Source organism: Epinephelus moara, chromosome 3 (genome assembly GCF_006386435.1).
Source record: "Epinephelus moara isolate mb chromosome 3, YSFRI_EMoa_1.0, whole genome shotgun sequence".
NCBI lineage: Eukaryota > Metazoa > Chordata > Actinopteri > Perciformes > Serranidae > Epinephelus > Epinephelus moara.
The window spans coordinates 23427274-23452380 of record NC_065508.1 but is presented as its reverse complement, the minus strand read 5'-3'; the positions used below and the strand labels follow the sequence as shown (position 1 = coordinate 23452380).

Sequence of the window (25107 nt, the reverse complement as noted above, 5' to 3'; positions counted from 1 at the left end):
CCAATATTCCTACATGTTACTGTAGATCTCTTATGTTTTTATTGTGCTTTTGTTTGACTGTAACTTTTTGTGTGCTGCTGTCTCCGCCAGGTCTCCCTTGTGAAAGAGATCGTTAATCTCAACGGGACTTACCTGGTTAAAAAAAATAAAAATAGTAGCCTGAAATAAGGTCTGTGGTTAACACAAGCTGAAGAGATCTTCAGACATAAAGTTACATAAAACATAACATAAAACCACAACATAAAACACGTGAGTTAATACCTCACTCGTGAATGTTGAAGCTAATTTGCATCTTTAAAAAGGTGGTTGCTAATAAGTGGCTAATTGTGTTGGTGACAGAATGTCGTATGACCATAGTGCCGTCAGTTCATAGCCCAATTTTTGCTTCTGTCAATTGCGTTTGCGCTCCAAAAATCATAAAAGTTATGTTCATATGTGAAATTCGTCTGTCACAAAGCCTATTTTACCCTACTTACCTTTTCTCAAAGTAACCAGGGCAATGCTAATGTTGAGACTGGCCAACAAATATCGCCATCCCTGCAGTGCTCTCTATTCTTGTACTCACAATGGACGGTTAAAAAAAGATCAAAGCAGATGCAGCAGAACCACAGATGTCATCTTTTTTATGTCACACACTTTCTTGTCAAACCCTCCACCTTCATTACCCACAATGCAGCTTGTTTGCAGACACTAGCCTGGAGCCTAGCTGAGGAGTGGGCTACAGATGTCTGGTGAGCTCACTCCTTTTTGATTTGTTTTTTCAGTTTCAAACTTTCAGCCCGTACCGATGCTGACCTCACTTGCAGCAGTTAATCAGACTTTATGCAGCTACCTTTGGAGCCACTAAAGGCTCTATGTTGCTTTTTGAATGTACGCAGTTGTACTCCCCAACACCTGTATACAGACTTTGATGTGTTCTTGTCCTCACCAAATTCCTCCTCCTCTTCCTGAGGGATGATTCAGCCCTCTTGAGTTAAACCTGAATACTGCGTATAGAGGCACCTGAAAAGCATCATCATCGTTTCACCGAGCCACCTCTCTTGGTTCATCTTACTGTGGAGGAGCGGTGACGTGACAGCAGGTTTCTGCTACATGGCGTGGGTCTTTCCCTCGACATTGAGAGTGAGGCCAGCCACCTTGGGGAGAAACCTCATTACCGATGTTTATATTCACAGTCTGAGTGTAAAGCATATGTGATTTTTGGCAGGAAGAGCTTTGCTTTGTGGCTCTGCTCTCTCTACACTACGGTCCGATACGACAGCCACGGTCCTTTAGCTGTTGCACCTGATGGTCAGTCTCACAATCCTTTGAGACTCCTGAGAGAGAGACCCTGTAATTAGCACAGCAGTCCAAATGTTTTATAATTATCAAGGTCAGTCAGATTTATTTATACAGCTCGTTTCATGACCAAAGGTGACTCAAAGTGCTTTACAGATTACACAGGTAAAAGAACAAGAAACAAATTATAAAAGTAATAAAAGCAAACAGGAAAAAGAACAAAGGGTAAAACAATAAAAACAGAACAAACATCAAAAGCACTCAGAATAAACCAATAAAACAAATTACCAAATAGTGGTTAGCATTGTCTCAGATCACCTGGCAAAGCACATACAGTTTTCCATACTTTTTTTTTTCTTTTTCAGCTTTAAACAAAGATAGAAAACTAAATAACCGTCTTTCTGTTTATTCTGGAGTGTGAGAGGAAAATGCAGGAAAAAATATGTAGCAAATATGTGGTTTGGATATTTTAAATCAACAGTGTTGTCTCCCTGTTTAATAATAATTGGGACCGTATGTAATAATTGCTGCAAAACAAAATTAACTTATGTGCTAAAATTGAAAACATTATTTTTAATAGATTGGTTGTGTGTTAATGTGCATTAGATAGTTAAACCTCCTGTTTGTTTGAACCACGTGGAACCATAATTCATGTTTGTCTTGCATTTGTCTGCTACCCGTCCATATGTGAGGCTGTATGAACGCAGATTACAGAAATATTCTGTTACAACCCTAATTAAACTTTGCTTCTTTTCCGGGTATTTATGCTACACTGATGTATTGTCAGCTTGCCAATACTGCAGTTGCAAAACTTCCACAAGCTGTATCATCACCGTCCCTTATCTGTCAGACTTTATTTATTTGCCCAGCTCTGTATTTACAGACTCTGACAAATCCTGTAATTTGCATACACATGTTGTTTGGTTTTATGTGTTGTCAAAAGGAAATGGTTTTTGGCCTGATCAAAAGAGCTGTTTGATCTTGCTTAAGTGTAACAGTGGATGGCAGCCAACCCAACACAAGCCCACCTGGCTGTTCAGATGTAGCAGAACAGAACACACACCTAATAATTTACTCGTTTTTTCTTTCTGTCTCTGTCAGAGGAAGCGTTCTCCGCTCAGCACGAGAGTCTGAAGGAGGAGAAAGAATCTTTAACCAAGCTGCAGAAGGAATGCACTGCCAAGAGGTATGTGTCAACCTGTAATTAGATATTGCTTTATGTCTGTGTAGAAAAAAATACTTTTGAAATGCATTTATCCCCGTCTGACATTACCCAGAGCCGGCTAAATGATGTGACCCCATGTGTTGCTCAAAGGTATTGAATTGTGATGGAACTACACCCTGCTCCCTGCCTCCCACCTTACCCTTTCAAAACAAGGTGATTTTTTTGCGGCTGGTGCTGTCTATTTATGTGTTCTTAACAGAGAGTTTGCACATTGTGCTAAAAAGCCTATTGGCCTGTGTTTGCCTTGGCCTGTGGGGAGACGTGTTCGGCGGGTGCCGACCCTGGATACAGCTTTGTTTGTTTGAGAAGTACCTGGCAGTCACTGAGGGTAAACCAGAGCCCCAGGAAGGCCAGCAGGGGCCAAGAGACCCAGCAAACAGGAAATTAACACCGACACTTGTACATCTGCCTAACATCCATTCTTTGGAAATATCCATGTTGTTGATGTTTTTTCATGGAAATGCTTCTTTTTCGTTTCACTTTTTTTTCTCTTTACCTTTAGCTGGAGAAAGGTTATGCTGAGCATGCACACTTTTTTCAGCCTTTCCACATTCCTGTTTAATATTTCACGGCTGCTCCTAAACAGTTTATCTCACAAAATAGGGGCTAAAAGAGATCAGTCAGGCTTTCTCTAGTTAAAGCCGAATCACACTATTTATTTACATTAACTTCTGGGTAGAAAATCCTCGCATCACTTACATTAAACTCAAATGGCCCTGAGCAGACGCTGCCTCAATTAGATAATTTTTAGCCATGTAAAAGAGGCCCACCAAAAAAAATAAAAATAATAATAATAATGATATCAGTTAAAGTGTACATTGTATTTGGAATAATTTCATCACTTTACCTTGTTGTAAGACAGCCTTTTCCCACAGGAAATTAAAGCCGTTAAAGCAGTCATCAGACTCCATTGAGAAAAACAGTAATTTAACTTCACCGCTGCGTCGATCGGTTAGTGTGTAAGGTAAAGCAGAGCATATATTCAGTAAGGCCTGTAACACACAATTATGCTGATGTTGATGTTTCTTAGGTGGCTAAAATCCGTTTTTGCTGCGACCCCGTCTACAGTAGCACATTGTTTACCTTCTGTGTGGTACATTTGGTTTATCAAAGATGATGGCAAAGCAACAAAGATATGCACAACAGAAACGTAAGATAGGTCGGACCACAGCGTTTAAGTGTATATCTTTAAATGTTACTGTTACAACTGAAAACAACAACAGAAATCAACAAGTTTGCCGATTTTGCCACTTTATTAAGTACACCTTGTTAGTACCGGGTTGGACCCCTTTTGCCTTTAGAGCTGCCTTGATTCTTCGTAGCATAGATTCAACAAGAGATTTTGGTCCATATTAACATGATGACATCACACATCCATGATGAGAATCTCCCGTTCCACACATCCCAAAGGTGCTCTATTGGATTGAGATCTGGTGACTGTGGAAGCCGTTGGAGTACAGTGAACTCATTGTCATGTTCAAGAAACCAGTTTGAGATGATTTATGATCGTGTCTTTGTTGTAGCTGTAGTCATTGAGTTGAGTGTGCTTTTTGAAAACAAGAGGACTCTGCCTTTCTAAGTCCCAGTAACATGTTAAACCAGCTCCTCATTGGTTACCAGTGGTTGAAAGTAACAAAGTAGAAGGTTTTTTACAGTACAGTTTTATGTACTTTACTAAAGTATTTCCATTGCTTTACTTTATGCTTCTATTCCAATACATTTCAGGGGGAAATACTGTACATTGTACTTTTGCAGATCAAGATTAACATTAAAAACCTATTGTAAGCGTATGAAATACAGAGCCTTACCAAAGGTTAAACCAGCGGTTACCAATTCTGAACCCTCTCAATAAGGCAGTGTCTAGTAGGCCCCTTGTCATGTTTCAGATGTCAATGAGTTGTTAGCAGATCCACCAAAGGTTTGCCCTGTGAACCTCTCACATGGTTTCATTTCGAGAACTGTTTCAGGCCAAATGTGGTAAAACTATCCAACTTCTATTCAACAAAAACAAAGTTTGAAGAAAAATCAGAAAATTGATTACAGGTTTGCAAATACAAATTTGTGTTGCAACACCTTTGAGCCTTTGGAGGTGCCTTATACCCTAATAAAATATCACGTGCCAGCATGCATATATCTGCTCACTTATGCCAGCTAACATGTAGATTCACACAAACTATTTTGCATACAGTGGAAGGGATGCATGAGTTTGCATGTTTTGGGAAAAGGGTTTGGGAAGGGCTTGCACCTTGGGCTCAACCATTTAGATGAAGCAAAGCCTGCTGAACACATGAGTGATTTCAGATCAAACGATCATTACACACCAATCTGTTTCCTCTTTCATAAAGCTGCCGCACACTGTGAAAGGGAAATGATAAGAGACTGCTAACCACAGGCAAAGCCAAATAGGAAATTTAAGTGTAAGGCGAGGAGCAAGGATGGGAGGATGCATCACATTCAATAACCATTTTCCCCCCCAAATCCCTTTTCATCTACATGAAACGATGGGCTATTACCCACAAGTAGTGGTGTAAGTATTGTAAAGGACACCCACACACCATTCACACAAAGCAGCAAATTATCTGTGTTACTCTGACAGTCAGGAACTGTGCGTAAATCCTGGAAGAGTCATGTTATATTTATTCATTTCAAGGCATGGCTTTTTTTAGCTGCAGAGATGTGATAGATGATTTACATTTGGAACTGGTTTCACACAACTTGATACTGGGTGGTAGGGTGGGTCACGCGATTGTAAGATGGTGGCAGATGTAGGTCAGAGGGCTCTGCCTTCCAGCTGAAATTACGTCAAACAACCTCAGACCAGACCTTGTGCTTTAGTTGGCCTCACTCCGTCTCATTCTCATTGTTGAGCTCACAGTGCCCAGAGAGGATGCAGTAGAGGAGGTCGACGAGCTCATCAAACTGAGGTAGGCTGACCTTGCAGCCGATGCTTAACAACTTAGCTTAGCCACGTCGGTATCAAGGCTGCTCCGGGAAATAAGAGTTTGAGGCAAGGCCCACCGGCAAGCAGTCAAAGACCTCTCCAGAGCTGCTCAAAAAGGTAGTTGTGGCTCTGGATGAAGAGAAAGGATTATGATGATGAAGTAGAGGGATATATCTCTATGATGGCCAACTCTTCACCAGCTGTTTGGATCAAGAACACTTTTGTGTTCAGTTGTGGTCGGACAACACAGCGCACAGACAACTTGTTTTCGAGTAGAAGCAGACCGTTACAACTTGTTTCACATACAGGTCTGGTCACATTTGAGGCACCCCTAGCAATATACTTGTATACGCACTCTCACACAGCGTTACCTTACTCAGTACTTGCAAGGCAAACATTCAGACTTTATCACTTTTAACAGGCCATAATTGCCAAATGTTCTCCAGCCTGTTCTGATAATGGGACAAGCTGACCTGCACAACTATTAATGACTGCCCTATTATGGATATGAAATCACCGGTAATTTGACAGCTTTATCATTTGAATTGCAATAAATTGAGTCATTTAGCTCTCATCCATACAAGGACCAACATTAACTTGCTATCACACACTATTATGCACCTTAAGTAAAGTCTCCTGTCTGTTCGTCGTGAATCTTATATATATTTTAAACTGTAATTACCTTTATGCCTCACAGTGGGTCCCTGCGGAGCAGTAACTCGCCTGGATAATTTCTGCTGCTCATTTCCACTTCCTCCCATCTCTTCCAGCTGCACTCCTTCCCCCTACGATCTCATCTCTGCTCTTTCTCTAGTCCTTCCCTTGCCTGACCACTCCCAACGGCCTGCACTCACAACTGCGGCCTCCTGTCTCCTTTTGCCAGCCGGTTACTCACTGTGTCGTCCATGTGTCTGGTTTTGTCTCCCCCAGAGAGCAGTTCCTCAAGTCCAACGCTCAACTCACCTTCCGCTGTCGTCAGCTCCTGTCTGAGCTCTCCTACATCTACCCCATTGATGTGGTGAGTTGGACCTGATGGTACAATGCTGCACACTACATTGTTGACCAGGCAACTGCAAAGAATTATCTGGTTACGGAACCGGGGCTTTGATCAAGCACAAATGGTGCAGATAGTTATTTGTACAACCTTTCCAAAGTCATGTCTAATTCTGATGAATGTTATTTCTACTGCAGTGTTTCAGGAGGTCATCCAAAAGCATAACCTTTCTGTTTAACATCCCTGATAAATATAACAGTCATTCTTTTTTACTAAAAGATTTGGCATATTGACTTAAAACTTCAAGGGGCTGTTCACATGTGGCATCTAAGAGTGCGTGGAAAACAGCAGTCTTACTGATTAATGTAGGGGTGGGTGATATATCGATTGAACTCGATGTATCGCGGCTTGTCACAGGATTCTATTTCTACTTTGCACGGAGCATTGGAACAAAAACAGTTTCCCCCCGGGGATTAATAAAGTATTCTGAATCTGAATGAATCTGAAAAAGTATATGTAAAATGACCATATCATTATCATCTAGTATAAATTGTCATGTCCTTTCTTTTAAGCCACCAGCTTGAAAATTGCTTCGGCGTTTGGGTTCTTGGCTCTCTCTCTCTCAAAGACCCAAGTAGAAGGACTCAAAACATTAAACATCACACACTCTCCACTGCCCATCTAGACCACTGTTTTCCTGGGCGATAGTGTGTGAGCAGGCGAGGCATGTGTTTTTGCAACCATGGAGCACCAGAGCGACAGAGCGGAAATATTATCAATATATATGAATTGAAGAACTGCACAGTGACTGAAGCCTCATTACGGCATCGCAGTTACACTTAAACAACTTTCTGCTAATTGCTAACTGCTAACATCTAACTGCTGACCAGGAGCTTCAAGGAGAAGAAATTACTCTGCATATGACCTTTAAATACCATAATTACAGTGTAGTTTGGAGGTGGAAGCATCTTGGTACGTGGCTATTTCTCTTTTCATGGTACGAGCTGAATTCAAATTATCAAAGGGAAGATGAACGGAGCCATGCACTAGGAATTTCTTGAGAAGAATCTGTGGCGAACCACCAGGATGATGATCAGGAGATGCAGGGGAATCTTCCGACAGGACAATGATCCAAGACAAGCTGTAAAGGAGACTCTCTGTTGGTTTCCGAGGAGGAAAATGAAGGTGTTTGAATAGCCTAGTCAATCATCAGGCTAAAACCCGATAGAACATTTGTGGAACAAGCTGAAGATCAAGATTCACAAGCAGGCCCCTCAGAATCTTTTAGATTTAAAGTCAGTCTGTGTGAAAGAAAAGACCAAAATCATTGTGAACATTGTGACAGATCGTCATCTTGAAAGCTGGCATTGCAAACAAAAGCTTCTCCAACAATTATTTAAAACATTTCTGTTGGCGTGTTCAATACTATTTTCCTGTGTTATTCCACTTTTTTGTACAGAACTTTTTTTATGGATTGAAATGTTATGATGTCTTGATCTGTATAGTTTTATTGAGTTAATATCAATCGTGGACAAGCCCAAAACAAACAGACGTGTAGCCATGAATGCGGGATTGAATTTGTGTGTGCTCAAGACACAACATGTGAACGTCTCCTAAATGCTGACACCACTAGACATTGATGGAATGATTTACATCAAGCGCCTCTGTCAGTGGCAAAGCCTACGTTTGATCCCACACAAGGTTTCATCTTGTCTGTGTCTGTTTATCATTGTCTCTAATATGAAACCTCTTATTTAACTCCACAGGCTAATCAGTCAGATTATGTCATCTGCGGAGTGAAGCTGCCAAACTCTGAAGACTTTCAAGGTAATTTATTATGTTCCTGCTGGTGTGTTTCAGGGTTAAAGGAGGATAAGCTGTGGTAAGACATGTTGAACAAATGCTTTGCCTCTGCTTTAATGCTTGTGGCTGTATGTAAATGCTTGGTGAATAGCAGCAAATTTGAAGGTTGATGATCTCATAGATACAGTATCTATGATATCATAAGTTTGGCTACTGTACATGGCAATTTGGCGTTACTGTGCTGCAGTATTATAGTCTTTAATGTGCTTAAACGACATAATTTTTATAATTACCGGTATGTCATCTTCATGCATAAAAGACATAATGACATAATTGTATCATCAACAGTTTTACTAGCTGGGAAAGGTTGATGTTCCTCTTAACTCTGGCTAGTTCTATACAATAAAAATCATAATGACGACTTCTCTCAGATACTGTGTGTGGGATAGGTTGGCAATGTAACCACTTACCTGCGGCAAAGACAGTCTCTGAATTCTTATTAACAGGCATGCATGCACAAACCTCACTGGGTGTGTTTTCGTCACGTGTTTTTGTTTGTGTCCTTTTTTGTTCTCCTGACACTGGTTAATTTACATCAGTTGATTTCTCCTCTGCACAGTAAAAAGACATATGCAGTCAATTAATAAAATTTCAGCATTTCTGTGAGGGATGGCCGTCAGTACTTGATTTGGACATCAGTATTTGTTCAACGTACAGAGTAATTGCATTATTGATGTTTGGAAGGTTTTTGACAAAATAAACAGAATAAATATGCAGTGCAATATATGTAACATTAAACTTGTGCATCATAGCTGATCTCTAGGGCTGCCCCCAACTAAGAATTTTCCTAGTAGACCAACAGTCGTCATTTAGGGCCATTAGTTGACTAGTCGTCTGTGAATTTACAATACTGCTTTAATTATTAAATGATATATTTTGGGCGGGACAACACAATGGTTTGAGTTGAAGGTGTGAGAAAGAATAGTATCAGTAACATTGTTAACACTGTGCTACTTTACAGAGAAATACAAAACCGTACTAATGAACCTTCATTAATATAGGCCTATATTTTATCTACAAGTGCACATCACACACTGAGCGAGCTGCCTGTTAATGACGCTGTGGGCTAATGGGCATGTAGCTACTTCCATGTTTCAGATGATACGTCATGTTTGTAGTCGACTAATGAAGATGAGTTCACATATCACCTTGGGTTCGTCCTTCACCTTCTCAAAATGATCCCACACTTTGGATTTCCTGCCCGACATGTTATTAACTAGCCTGTGGAATAACCGCAGGTACCAGCCCTGGAAATTAGGGGCTGTACACATGCCGCATCTTTAACAGCCTGGAAAACGCGAGGTTGGGCGCTGGGCGCTACTCTTATGTCTTTTTGTGCCAGCTTTCAAGAGTGCTGCGGCAGGTTGCGTCTGAGGTTACTAAGCAACCCTAACAAGCAATGAAATCTTCCTGACTAATGACTTTTCTGTGTTTGGTTGACTATTCGGGGGCAGCCCTGCTGATCTCTACAGTCTGTGCAGCTCAGAAAGGTTGGCCTACTCAAACTTCTACCCACATTTTTGCTTAGGCCTTCATTTCAGAACCTGTTCTTACATCAGATTTCTATTCGTGAGTACTCAATAATAATTTAAAACAAGGGCTTGAATATGGAAATTATTTAAACCCTCCCCTCCCTAGTTTCTGTAATGCATAGTGCCAATATAGAGAGTATAGAAAGCCCCCTGTTCCTGCTGAAAGTAGTTTGCATTCCTCTGTTTTTTGAACACTTAGCCTCTCTGATCTTGTTGGATGCTAAAGGAAGAGTTGTTCAGTCTACCACAATCTTATAGAGTCTTGTCACAAGATGCTTTTGTTATGGGTTCCACAGCAACCACAATAACCACATGGTGTAATATCAAAGACACAGTATAAGGCAACAGAACACTGAAAGAAAGTTTAGTCAGCAGGCAGTTTCAGCCACAAAGCCCTTGTGGTGTGGTAGGTAAGAGTAAGGGTCACGCTGTATGTGTTGTGATGAATGGAGTTTGCTGTTGCAGCAAGGGAAACTTGATGACTTCATGACCTCTCAGTAGCTCAGATGATTTGAGGGGGTTGCGGGTTAAATAGGTAATGAATGGTTATCTTTGGTCTGCAGCACTTGTCTAATACTGAGAACACACTTGCCACTTGTCCACTCAACATTCTCCAGCTCCCCCTCCCTCACAGCTGGTGAGACCCAGCAGGCCTCTGAACCCATAATTCAAAAATACCACTCCCAGTCTCATCCGCTCCCCGCTGTCACACTCCACCTGTTTACATCTTTTAAGGGCACAGTGAAGTGCACAGTAGTGACAGCTAGCCCATTTGTGTTTGCAGCAATCACTTGTTCCCATAAGGTGGAGGCCTGTGTCTGCTTCTGCCTCCCAGTCCCGCATAGGTGGACACCTAGCAGTGAGTAAACAACTGAGCATGTGCTGTGGCAGAAGATACCAAGGCCTAACAGAGATCATCCTAATGCTTTTACTGCTAACCTACCTTTTCCCGTTTGCCCATACCTCCTGGTTAGGTGGCTTGTGATTTGTGAAATGTAGAGATGAGCTATCATGCGATCCATATAGCCACTAATATTCACCCTTTAACATCACTGCTGTGACCATTACGGCCAATCCCCGTTGAAAGCGTTTTTAAAAGTGTTTGACGTCTGTCACTTGAGCATCTCAAGGAATGGGTACACTTCCATTTTATTGAGTCTATCAATCCACTCTGAGGTCACATGTTATCTCACTCAGAGTTTTTTAAGCTCCCAGTCTGTTTTTGTCATGTTTAGTGAAGCCTAATTTGCATGGACAGTTGGTGAAACCACACAAACTTGCATGTTATGTATCATTCAGTGTCCCCTTTATATATCTGGGGGGTGTTGCAGGTCTGTGAATGCAACACAGGCAGAGCTCTCTATGAGTTTATGTTCCCCAGCAGTAGTTTGTGACTGGCGGCGTGGATAATTATTCTGTTGATCAGCTGTTTGTGAGTGAAAGCAAACCTTTAGACCCAGCAGAATGAACGGTTAAGTTTCACTTTCAATGCGCCTGACATTCTGCTGCTCCTTCTCTGTGCTCCACGCTCCAACAGTGGGGTGCTATAAATAACCAAATGATATATATATATATATATTCCAACAGTGCTCCTCATGAATGCTACAGTTCCAAAAATAGAAAGTCTATTTATGGCAGCAGATGTTTTAATTGTGGCGAGCCGCCACTATGGAATTAATGTGTGGGAAACCCTGGTGTTACTAGCTCACTGATGCAGCAGCTATGACCCAAAAGTGGTGTGGTGATGTTGAGCGTGATGATCTAAACCTTTCGAGATTATGCCTGTACTACACACCTGTGGCATCTGGTTGTATTTTATGCAACTGAATGCTTCCAGTCACATGATGGGAATCAAATGAAGTACTGTTTTAATGACACTGGTATTGGTACTGGTATCATAATTTTCTTAAGTGATACCGACCTACTAACACAGTTAATTTCTTCCCATGGAGCTGCCATGATAACTACTTTTCTGCAGTAAATGTCTGCTGTCAGTCAGCCTGGTGAAGGTAGGTTAGCTCTGGCTGAGACATTTATGAAGGACGCAGTCAGTTTGGATTGGATGACAGGACGCTCGTGTGCTGCTAATGTCTCACTTATGTCTCGCTCTTAGTGGGGATTCACAGGTAGACATCTTGAAAATGCTGGTCCATCATGCAGAGACCTTAGAAAGAGAAAGATGAGAAGCATGCGTCTTACCCCTCCATTTTACCCCACTGCTCACCCCTACTCTCATTAGTGTGAGGTCTGCTCCAGAAAAAGCCCGATCAAGTCTAGAACTGTCTGTATGGGTGTAGAGGTCAGTTTAAAAAGGCCTACAGCGAAGGATGTTTCACATTAGAGACCAGGGTCAGGGTTAGTTAGAGTCCTAATCCTACCGGGGGTCAAAGTGGAACAGGGTGGCACTCTGCTGAGGCCCTTCAGTGTTTTACATTTAACTTGTCAGCTCAGCCTGACAAGATATCAGCAGTCTCCACTTGCACCTTAAGGTGTCCTTTAGTTGACCTGATAATACTGTTAGTGTGTAGTATCATCCAAAAGCACCAGAGGCCAGGAAGCTGTTTACTCCAGGTGCTTTTTGTGCTATGGTCTAGAACATGCAGGAAAAGTAATGATACAAAGCAGATTTTCTGTGTTAAAAGACACAGTGTGAGCCAAGGAGTCCACCACTCACTATTGCCATAGTCTATTATTTAAACGCATTAAGATAAAAACCACGGTGATTTTAAGTCTTTGCCTCAAGCAGTGTCCTGCCGCTGTTAGAGAATGTGAAACCACTTAGTGCGTTGTCTTGAAACCATTTCTCGTACTTAAAGCGAGATGGTTTGCTGTCAGAAATGTTCACAAAGGCATCCAGCTTTCCACCCTAAAAGTTATTTGGGCTCGGAGGGGATACTTATACGTGATGCTTTTGCTTCTCAAGCACATATCTGAAAGAAATTGGGTATCCCACTGCAACCCAATGTTTTCTGGTGCTTTGTGTGCCGTGCCACATTTTGTATCACTTTCAAAATGCTTTCCCACATGAATGCAGCTGTTCTTCTTCCTGTGAATACTTGGTAACCAAACTATCATTGGTTGGATGTTTATACATTTTTGTTTGGATTCACATGATGTGGACGTGGTTTATGTAAACACGTTATTTTTCCGTGTAGAGAAAGTGAAAGTGGAAACAAAACAGACAATGCTGGCTGTGTGCTTTGAAGTTCTTGCTGTTGTAATAAAATACTGACTTTGGATGATTAAAATGCTGCTGTGTTTAACTCATCTGTGGTAGACTATAGGCTCAGGGGCTTTGGTGTGTTTAAGTAGATCACCTTAAAGCCTATTGATGGAACAATAAATACATTTCTCATCTGTTCAACAAAACTTTTATCTAATGTGTGATCACTGGACCTTCTTTTTTACTCTGTGTCCTGCAGCAAAGGATGATGGGAGCGTGGCAGTCGCCCTGGGTTACACGTCGCACCTGGTCCTGATGATTTCCTGCTTCCTGCAGATCCCTCTTCGGTATCCGGTGATCCACAAGGGTTCACGCTCCTCCATCAAGGACACAATCACTGATAGACTCACTGAGAAGGAGAGAGAGTAAGTAGGCTCAATACTTAGGAAATAAATTATCTGTCATTTGGAAAATGTTAATTACAATCTCTAAAATTAGAACGTAGCAGAGAGCAGAGCAGAGCTGCTGTCCATTAAGAGAAACGCTGTGCACATTTATGCTTGACGAGCAGCATAACTTCATTGATCATTTCAAAAGCTTAAAGTTTAGTCTTGTTACCTCTAGTTTCTACAGTTTTTAGTTTTGCTGCTTAAATGTTCCACAATATTTGCTACAGTAATATTACTGCTCTTACTGCATTACTCTTAGCGGAAAACTGCTAGCTTCTCTAGTTTGCTGAATCTGTCATGTAATTAGCAGTGTGCCAGGTGCAGACACACCTGGCTTTTTAAAGGGAATGGAAGATGACAGCCTGAATGGTTGAATTCGTGTTAGGCCCAAAACACACCTATGATTAATTAAGGGACTAATTACAGTCTTTTTTTTTCATTGCACCTTACTTTTATGCCCAGATTATGCACCGTTTAACTAACAAAAGTGAACTTGGACTCATCCTAAATGCATTTGCATCATGCACTTTTGACCACACACTGTAGATCCTTTAAATAGAAACCACAATCATATCATGTATCTTGTTGATCACAAGTGCCTATACAACACATCCTGATGTACATTTGTCTTCCTGCACAAATCAAATTGCTCTTAATTCAAGGTTTCTCTTTACTTTATTTTCCTATGAAGGTACTCAATAACAACAAATTTATAGATGTCCTTCTTATTATATTAATGATAGTAGATATTCTCTTGTGATTTAACTAGGTTATACCTTTTTGTTGGGTTGTGTGGACTGTATGATGCGTTCCACTTTGCCAAAATGTTTGGATAACATGCACTGACGTTCAGGTGAGGCAATACTTAATAGTGTAGTGCTGTAATGCTGTAGTAAAGGAAGTATTTTGCTCCTGGAAAGATGGTCTTTTCATAAAACTGGAAAGACACAAATGCTATTGAAATGAGTGTTACTTGAGCAGAGGAAACAGAGGAAAGGACTGAGGCATTTGCTTTTGCTTCAAGAGGTAGAAAACCTACAAGTACCAGAACTCACTGTGCCGCAACCGACCAGCAAACACTCCTGCTGGTGGATGACATAATATGAGTTCTGGTAGGGAGTTGCCAACAATCTGTAGTTTGAGCAACAGCCTAAGAGCCAATATAAATCCACCAGATGATGCATTTGCACTGAGAGATCTGGGCACTGACAAAATGGAGGGTAGTTACAGTTCACTTACACATATGACCCATACTGATATGATACAAAGCTGGTTGAAAATCGATGAAGTGACCCTTTAATTTTTAAATCCTTGAGTGACCTTGAGTGATGGGGCATAAACCTGACTAATTGTTGTTGTTAGATAGAATCTGACTGTGGTGAGTCAAGAAACAAGTTATTTGTTTTTAGGAAGAATTAAAAACAAGCTTCTCCACCATGCTCTCATGTAAACAGGGTTAAAGTGGGTAGTTGACAGTTTAAACAAACATCTCAGTTCTACCAGCTATTGCTGGACCCAACAGTTTGGCAGCACTGATCGTTTTATTATTGTATATTTAGATATATAACAAAGTCTAATTGAATGTAACCTAATGAGCAACTCTGAAACCACATTTTAGCTTGAACAAGCTCCCTTCATAGATTCAATCACTGACACTGGCAAAGCAATGACACTACCATAAAGTGACTGAAAATGTGATTTACTAACTCAAAAAAAGTTGATGTTGTTACTGAAGTTAAAAGCAAAGCAGAGGCAAAATAAAGCTGCACATTTATATTTACTTTTATTGTACACATTGCTTGTACTTGAATGTGTAGCAACACATAAACTGGATTTTTAGGATTTTCCTATTTCAACCACAAGAAACCATCAAGGTATAATCTATTGAACACACTGCCATTATTTAACGCCACACCACAAACTCACGACAAAATCTCCTTCTTTTAAAAATCTTCCCCTGCATGCCTTCAAATCTTTACTTTCATATATTAAAGGCATCTAAAAATGAGGGATATCTATTCGTCATCCTCACGTCTCTCAGCTGCATCTTACTACAGTATCCTGTCTTCTGTTTACTGGTGGCAGCTACAGTATTTAATCTACACACAAATCAAATCAATTACAAGAGCATTTGGATTGGATGAAATATCCTGGACCTTTAATGTGCACTCTGTCCATTTCTTTTAAGGCCTGCTGTACATTATTTGAAACTGCTTTGTCACCCAAAACCATCATCATTCACTGTCACTTAGCCTTCACTCATAATTAAGTGCAGTGCCCTGTTCTTTTTTTTTTTTTTTTAAAATTATATTTCATTTTTGAAGGGGAAGTGATTCAGAGATTTTTAAAGGTCACTGATCCTGCACCACTGACATGTGAACTGTGATTAGCTTAATATCATCCCCCCTGGATACAACTACTGTACTGTCCAAATATGACAAACCTAGACCCATTATCTCAGAAATGCTGAAATGTTTTATAATACATAAGAGGAACCACATTTCTTGCTGAAATATTTACTGCATCGTCTGGCTGTATGCTAATTAAAAGGTACTAGGGGATTTCTAAATACTTAAACTGTTACACTCATCAATCGGTGCATCTTTTACCAGGATTTCTTCTGGTCTTTAAAAGTCTTAAAATATCTTAAATTCAATTTTATAAATTTTAGGCCTTTAACGTCATTAAATAGTCTTAAATTTGAATTTTGAGGTCTTAATTGGCACAAACATGTAATCTAATTTAATTTATCCATCTTTAAAGTTTTTTTTAAAATCAAAATCAGTCAAGCTCTTCAGCGTCAAAGCCCACATTTCTGATGTTATAAATCTTTATATCTGCATAATGATACTGTCCTCTAGACAATTTTAAAAATATGAAAAAAAAAAAAAAAAAAGATTAAATTGCATCACTGAAACAGATAAGCAAAATCGGCAACTAACTGCCCTGTAGATTGCACTGAGGTTTAGCAAATCAAGCAATTAGAGTAACACAAAATAAAGGCTTTTTTGAACAGTTTTAAGAAGCGATTTAAAAGATGTCACTGATTCAGCAAGCCTCAGAATAACAATAAGAAATATGAAAAGGATAAGAAAGGAGAAAGAGGGAAAGAAGAAAAGAGTAAGAAAAAAATCAGACTTAAATGTGGTTTAAATTGATGTTGAAAACCCTAACCCTTAAAAAGCATTAAATTTATGTTTTTTGTCTGTAGTCTGTAGACACCCTGTTTACTGGAGTGAGTAAACACCAGTGCTTTTGTATGCTCTGCCTCATTTACCACATTAAGTGCAAGCAGTTTCTCCTCTTCTCTTCTTCTTTCTAGTTGTATTGTGCCTTTACACATTCATGTAATGTAGAAACATCCAGCTTCTGTAACTACGTAACCTGCATAGCTTGGACAGGTGGTGCCGTCTCCTTAAGCTGTTTTGTTTTGCCCATGGTAACAACAAATTCCCCTTATTTCAACTTATTCAAGTGCTGAGAGAGTCTACAATGAAGCTCTGCTGAAACTGTAAATCACAGTGCCCATTTAGCGCCGGTGTCTCTGTCATGCCCTGGGGCTGTAACCGCTTCCTGTCTTCATAGCATTATATCATTTTTGTTGAATCGACAACTGTCCATGAAAACACTGCGTTGACATCGAGAGAAACAAATCATAAACGGAGAATGTGATGTCACCTGAGGCACCGTCAGGGTCATGAATTGTACAGACACTGTAATTACAACCAGGGCCAATGTAATGAAATTATTATTTGTATTTGTTATGGTCTTGTAACTATGCATCAAGTCAGAATACAAAAATCCCTGCTGTGATATCATAATTGCACGTTTGGGACTCACGTGCTCAGGTATGCACCTTACATGCATTATTGGCATTCCTCAATAAGGATGAGAGGGCGAGTGAGGAGGAAGATTGTGCTGTAATCAGCAGTGTTACTAATAGCCATGGATGTGGGCATGATTGCCCCCTTAGTGTTAGAGTGAGTAGTCTGGGTAGGTTCAAAGCCACAGGAAGGGGAGAATAAAGCACAGAGTCATGCTTCCACTTGTCAGCTTTTACATTACACTCAAAATTTTGCTTTAGCCGTGCAGGGCTTGATATCAGGAGGATATTTCAGTCTTTGTGTTGTTTTTGTGTGTTTATCGCTTGGATTCGGCACAAATCTGGACACTTTGGGGCCACGTGTGGGCCTTTGTATTTTGAGTTTGAGCAGCCTGCTGTGTTCTTTAGGTGGCTGTAAAGGAGCAAGTGGGGGTCGTTTGAGACGCAGAATAGGCTCATTATAGTAAATTATTTAAATTGGTGGAAGAAGAGTTGCAGGCCACATGGTGATGTTAAATCAGGCCGTTATAACAGGAGTGCAGACCAGAAAGCCTCACCGATGCTTTGTTTCTGTTCTCACCTTTTAATGTTCTATGTTTAGCTGTTCATGGAGTAGTACAGCAGATGTTTATCAGCTGGCTATAATCACAACAAATATGCCAATCTTCCCATTCATAATAAAGTTGGTAGTGCATCTAGGCTGTGGTGGTGGGGCTGGGAAAAAACAATGCAGTTGCCCGTGGTGAAAATTTGACAAAGGTACTTTTGGAGATTCGCAACCTGATGTCACACTGTGGTGGCCAATCACATAACTGGTGATGAGACTGTAAAAATGCTCGCAGTCCAGTGGGAACAAGCAATACAGTTGGTTTTATAGATAGATATTATAGTGAAAAAAAGAATGAAAGTATTTATTAACTGTTAGATTATGTGTACTATGCCACAAAGGAGAGCACTCACTTTGTTTGTGCACACTAGTCTTTTGTGGCAGTAAAGATACAACAGTTATGATAACCAAGAGGAGTTCTACAGATCTTATAAGCCGGCAAAAATGAATTTACAGAAGACAAATACTCAGTTGCTAAGGTGGGGAAATTGTCTTTCTCTCCACCCTCCACTTCCCCACAAATGGGCCATTGAAGTGACACCGCAGCACAACCCTGCGGCTAATCACCACAGCGCTGGGTTTGGTTTCAATGCTGCCTAACCCTGTAAGGGCCAAAAACTCCTGTGTTTACCGGTGTCTCCTTGTGCCGCACTCTCAGTTCAAAACAGCTAACTGCTTTTCCTTTGTGGAGGCGCATGGGACTGATGTGTTAATAAGACACTTTCACATCCCCATGTGTCACACTTAAAAAGACAAACAGCTGGGAGAAAGTGTGGGAGAAAAAGAAAGACATTATCAGACAACACAGTGATTGATCGGCCATCTCTCTGTGTGGGTGATTATGTCATGACAACAGCTGGAGAGGCTCACTGGGAGTCCCTTTACACATTCCCAGTCCTGCCATGCAGGATATTTACACCAGCATCCAGCAACAAAAAATAAACTCGTCGGCTGTGTGGCTGTTGAGCAGGCACAACAATCCGGCAGCGCCCTGAGGTGTCCCTGAGTGGGGCCAAACGCTCCAGCAAACTTTCACCCTCCCCCCCTTCCTTCACATGTTTATGACCCCTGAGGTCCCAGCGGGCTGCAGACACACAGCAAAAATGATGTGTGGGGAGACGGAAAGCAACTAGGCGAGCTCTAAAAGTGTACAAAGAAGGGGTGATTAAAGTGTCGGAAAGAGGCAGCCAGTGGTGATAAGTGAGGTGGCATGGGATCAGTTTCTCAAAGCGTGGTAGGATTAGCAAGCAGTCAGTCAGTTATAATGGCGTGCACATAGAAACCTCCATGTTATTTTAGTTGCATGTTCCACTGTAGGCTCCTGTTAAATGGTAATTGTCCCAGCCCCGACTTTTGCAATGTGATGAATCCTTGTGCTGTTTTTAGGTGACTCCATACGTCCTTAAAGTAAGGCTCAGCATCCTCTTCTCTGTGGATCCAGGTTTCAGGAGCTGAAACATCCCTGTTATTATCCATCATAAAATCCCCCATGTTCATTTCATAGAGACCTGGGTATAATTAAGCAAGAAAAACCCCTTAGTCTGTCAAATGTGCGTGTTACAAGCGTTGGGCCTTCGATGTGGTGTGAAGAAGATGAATATATTTCACCATTTCAGTTCAGCAAATATTACTCCTTTCCACCTGCAGGTTATAGCAATGGCTGCCTTATTTCATATAGTCTGATATTTTGCCACAAGAAAAGACACATGTTGGTTTGAACCTTGTTACCCTCGTGCAGGCCAGAGTTTGAAACTGGCTCTGTCTGAATGTTTGAAAGGAAGGTGTGGAGTATGACCGGTCTGTTTGGCACTCTGTATGATTTGGCCTTTTTCAGGATCTCAAAATCATCCCCTTCCCTGTCAGAGACGTTCTCTGAAATCAGTCGACTCTAACGACATGTTGCACCCACATTTCGTCCTGCGGAGAGCCCGATTCCAGTGTTTCTGATTGCATGGGGGAGAACTCGGGAGATGTGATCCAGATGTCCAGTGTCTGATTGAGACCAGAGCCCAACCATTAAAAAGCAAGCACTGCCTCATATAGTCGTTCGCCCCAAAGTATTGAGGCAAATCAGTTTTTTTTTTGTTCTTTATCACGGCTAAAGGGAAAAAGGATGTAAGTGGGATTTACACATCACTGCTTGGTTCAAACACAAAATAAACTGTTGGTGGAGGTAGTGAATGTGAGTGCCCAGGGAGGGAGGCCAGCTTAAGACGAGAGGAACCTGTGAGCTCCAAGAAAAGAGGTTATTGTTCCGGGGCTTCAGCGGTTTCATGTCTCTTAACATGGACCATGTGCACAGGAGGAGAGGAGGTAACTGCACCCAAACTACCCTGTCCTGCACGGCAATGACGGGGAAAAGCACCGTGAGGCTCCCAGGCAGGTTAAACATCCTGCCGGCACATAATAGGCACATTATATAGGAAGGCGTACACACACACAAAAGTCGAATTTGGCAATCACATAAGGTGATTAGGTATCTATAGTTAAATGGTGAGTTCACCAAAATTACATACATGGGCACAGATCAAACAGAGTTCATTTAAGCAGCCTGAGGTGGCTTTTTGTAATGGTTTTCAATAAGAGTGACACATTTTGTTCGCTGCATTGTTGTCACTGAATGCCTGGTGTTTTTACGCCGTGCGCCTCGCATTTTTTCAGGATTGCCCCAAATACCTCAAGAGACTTCAACATCCAGTATCATTACTGTTTTTTCCAATTGTCCATTTGGATGAATTGAGAGAGTTGGCCCTCTGTGGTGGCGATGACAACAAGTTGGAACGTCAGCTCAATTTTATCCTTTGCCTACTGGGCAAGCTGCAAGACATATCTGAAAAAAATGCTGCCTCAACGAATAGGCCAGATGATTGACAGTAGATTGTCAAACTGTCCCTGACTCATCCTAAAACAAGCCCTGAACCGTCCATCAACCAGGTACTCCCTTTGATTTCTCCTCACCTGAAGGTCTCAGGTACCCACACGGATCTCTGTTTCCCTGTGTTGAGTTCTCAAGTGCTGTCCGCTAGTCAGTTTTTATGCAGATTATTAAAGTACAGATCAGACTTACTGCGCTCTGTCTAATTCCGGCCTTGGGCAAGCTTTCTATCTTACCCCTTTTTTGTTCCCCCATACTCTGTGGTACAGTACAGAGTAATGTCATTTTAAAATAACAGATTTCAGCTTCAGGTGCATTTATTTTTGGTGCAATTTTAAGTTTGTGTGTTCATATTACAATGAGGATTAAGTATGATCATTGTATGATGTCCTACTGGGTATAAGAGTCTGCACATTGTCTGGCACTATAGAATAAATCATTATTCAAGCAGTGTGATAAGCACATGTTTGGTAGAGGTTCAGTTGCATACTTACTGTGTTCTTCATACAGCCAGTGAGGTTAAATCAAATTCCAATGAGTTGCTCATTATTTAGGTCCGTATGTCAACTACAAAGGCACTCTGGGACTAGACTGACTGTTTGCTTGTCTTATGAGGTTTTCTGCCAAATCACTCAAGGACAATGGCAGGAATGCTGTGTTTATAATAGCTCTGAAGAAGTCGAGGAGTCTCTCCTAGGTTGACAGGTTAGTTGCATAAGCAGCCCTTCATCTTGGAGCCCTGCTGTTGCGCGGCCTATTCGAGCAGTCTTTGTTCATAGTTCATTAAAAAGATAACAAGAAGCATCTGTGCCGAATGGCGTTCTGAGGGATGTTGTAGGTTGAAGGGGAATGAGCCAGCCAGCTGCGAACATCTAATAATATTGCATTCTTTTTCATAGATTGAGTAGGGGGGGATGAATGTACCTGTACCAGGTTTTATTCATTATTAGTTCTTGCTGTCTTTTTAGCCAAGCCAGCGGCATGTTGCACGGACATTAATGGTCACAAGAAGATGAATCCTGCTGACTTTCACCAGTATTTACTCCGAGTGCCACCATGAGGTTGACGTTTGTGGTTTTGAAGTGAAATGTTAAACACATTCATGTCCTCCTTAGGGTAAGGGTTGATAATGGACATTTAATCTAGCGCCATTATCAGATTCAATTTTTAATTTGTTACATACTTTACTTCCTGATCAAATATCTGAAAAACCAATGACATCACCATCAACCCCAGCTGTGCTTGTATGGAAAGTTGAACATTAAATTGGCATTGAATAAGGAAGCACTGACACTAAAAAAGGTTCCACTGAAAAATGAGACACAGGCATTAATAATACTCAATTGATTATCAATATTTTTTGCATTCTGATGTGTTTTTTCAATGAAAATCCTGTTATTTTTATTCTTCGTGATACTTTTGAGGGACTGTGTGTCCAAAAGACACATTCTCTCCATAGTAAAAGTATGAAAAAAGAGTGACATGAAGAGAAAAATTAGAAGATTGTCATTGAGAAACACATCAGAAAGAAAAAAAATCTAAATATTTATTGCCTGTGTTTTATTTTTCAGTGGAAGTTTTTTGCCACAGCCAATATGTCCTAAATCTTATTTTCGATTCCAAAACTTAACTTTCACTGCTTTAGCTCCATATATTTGTGTTGGGTACTAATCCAACTGCTAGCAAGCTAGCATGCTAAAGTAAGATGGTGAACATGGTGAATAATCAGGGGTGTGGTGGAAGGTGTATGCAGGTATATAAGGTATAACCCACCTCTTCTTCTGGTCGTTAACAGCAGTGGTTCCCAACTGGTCCAGCCACGGGGTCCAGATTTCTCCTTAGTCATTAGTTCGAGGTCCCACCGTTTAATACAGTCACCGTCATATTTGCATGTGGACATGTCATTGAGCTAGTTTGCTGTCTCTGTAAAGTAGCTGTCCGTGAGTCAATTGCAGTCCATTGGGAATAAGCCCGTGACCCACTTTTGGACCATGACCCACCAGTTTACAGTATAACCACCATTCAGCCACAAAGCAATTACAATAAATAGGAGAGTATACCTGCTTCCTTCTCTGTAACCTGCCAATCTGCTTCATAGTTGCCCACTTTATCAACTACCACTGTGAATATTATTTCTGCTGAGCAGAAGTATGTTAGCGTTGTCATCATGAGGTTTAACTCAAAGCACCGTTGTGCTTCAGTAAAGCTCCACAGAGCTGCTTGCATGGCTGTAGACTCGTCGTCTTGTTAGTGCAGCTATGATCATGAAAATTGGTGTTGACCAGAGACTGCCATGAGGTGGGAATATTAGTCCTAAATAGGTGTTATAATCTTGTGATTTAAGGTCAGATAGCATTTCATTTTTTAGAGAGTGCATTTGGGATGATGTGATGGCCTGCTCTGGCTTACGTTTTTGGCTCGTGAACACTATATGGTGCTAGTCAGATTGAGCTCCTCTTTTCCATCTCTGCTCGTGATTAAAACAATGGAAGAAAACAAAAGGAAGGTGAAAAAAACGAGAGCCCAGGGGTTGGGAGCTGGGGTCAGCAGACCCCTGGATATTCTTAAAAGCTGTGATGAAAACCCAGCATGACAGAACGCGCAACCGCCACATCACTCAGGAGACGCTTTAACGGCGTGGACCAAGATGGCGTAACAGTTATACTGAGGTCTTAAGTGCAGCAGCGGTCATTAAAATAGCATTCACTGACAGATGCTCAGTGTAATCATTTCTCAGATATTGAAAATTACAGCTCACTGTGATTTATATACTAACCACTGCCATTAGAGCCTTGACAGTTGCAAGGCAGGTGTTTTTTTTAAAAGCAGGCCCAGATGATTTATGGTCCCATGCCGTTTGAAATTGCACATTAAAGACATTGTGAAACTCAAAAGCATCCCCCCACCCACACCCACCCACCATAAAAACAGGGGTGTACGTACTGGCCAAGCCTCGCCTCCAACATGTGAGCCAGAACTGTTGTTTTGCAGATTTGGAGTATTAATTAGGATGTCTAAACAGGCAGGCCAACACATGTGGAGACCTCAGCCTGTGTATACATTACAGCAGGTCAGCCAGTCACTATGAGTCTTCCCGCCGTATTCTCATGAACCACAGTAAAGCTGAGCACGACCACCCACCTGCATTGCTGTGTCCTCCTTTATACTCCTACATTTAATACAATGGACCCAGGAGGGAAGAGAGAGGCGTCCAGTATGCTATAACATGCTTAAATATACATGCTCTCTATCGCATTCACAAGAAGCTCCCGCTGACCTCGTGGCCTTCTCTAATAGAGTGCTTTTGACAGGGCTGCGTGTAAAGACGACGGTCATTTCAACTCAAAAAAACAGAGCTCAGATGGACTCCATTTTGGTTCTGTCTTTGTGGTAAAAACAGGCTGTATACACAAAGCAAAATGCGTATACAAAGCTTTAACTAGAGTCTTTAGGCTGCAGTAACTTCCCCTTTTCTCTTTGCACAAATAGCCTACAAATGTGACCATTTAACTGGAGGGTATAAAAGACGTCATGTGCTGCTGACACCTGCTCGGAGGCCCCCGCTTTGCAATCCAAGGAGACAGTGTAGACACTGGTGGTGGTGGATCGCTCAAAGATGAAAGACGTATACGTCAGCCTGCTATTAAAAGATCCCTCAACAGGAATAAAAGAAAGGACAAGCGGTGTTTCAAAAAGAGAAATAGACAGGACGAAAGAGCAAACACTTCCTATTACTTCATCGCATCATTGTAGCTATATGTTTATTGGTTGTTTCCTCCTTTTAACAAGAGTCCTTTCTTTATATTTTGAGGTTGTCTGTGTCTAGACCTTGCAGTTAAAGAGCTGGCAGGCCGAGGCGCACATATTCTCACTCATAAAGACGGGGAATTTCCGGTGAGATGCAGCTTTTGTCTTTTTAGAAATTATATATTTTTGTATCTACACACAGAGCCAGAAATCGCATGTTAAGAGATCGGACTGAAGGGTAGATGAGACGGAAAGAGAAAGGCAATTTTTTTTATGAGAGAAGGGGGGAAAGAGTGACAGATTTACTCCAGCTCTCAACTCACTGTCACTTCTTTTTCATCTCTTTGTCCAGTGCACACAGAGTTGAATATTAGCTAAACGAAAGCAGATTTCATGTTTCAGTAATCAGTCTTTTCAATGGACGCTAAAGTGAGTGGGTGTGTTGATTATGGTTCCTGTCATATTCGGTTTGCTGTGTTAGTTTCACGGACATGACCCTTCAACAGATGTGCCACCGAGGGGAGCAGGAGAGGGATGTGCTGACGGAAGAAACGGCCTGATTAAGCAAAGTGAAGAAATATGAGGAGGACTGCTGAGATAGAGATGATTA

At 41.2% G+C, this 25107-nt stretch overlaps 1 protein-coding gene across 1 annotated transcript in view; it reads left to right on the top strand.

The window, feature by feature from the left end:
- Positions 1 to 25107, top strand: part of uvrag (UV radiation resistance associated gene) — a 119526-nt gene that overhangs the window by 34144 nt on the left and 60275 nt on the right. The window contains exons 9-12 of the mRNA XM_050039059.1: positions 2380 to 2464; positions 6375 to 6462; positions 8205 to 8265; positions 13256 to 13421. Of these exons, the coding sequence (XP_049895016.1) occupies positions 2380 to 2464; positions 6375 to 6462; positions 8205 to 8265; positions 13256 to 13421 (400 nt within the window). The remainder of the gene's footprint in view (positions 1 to 2379; positions 2465 to 6374; positions 6463 to 8204; positions 8266 to 13255; positions 13422 to 25107) is intronic.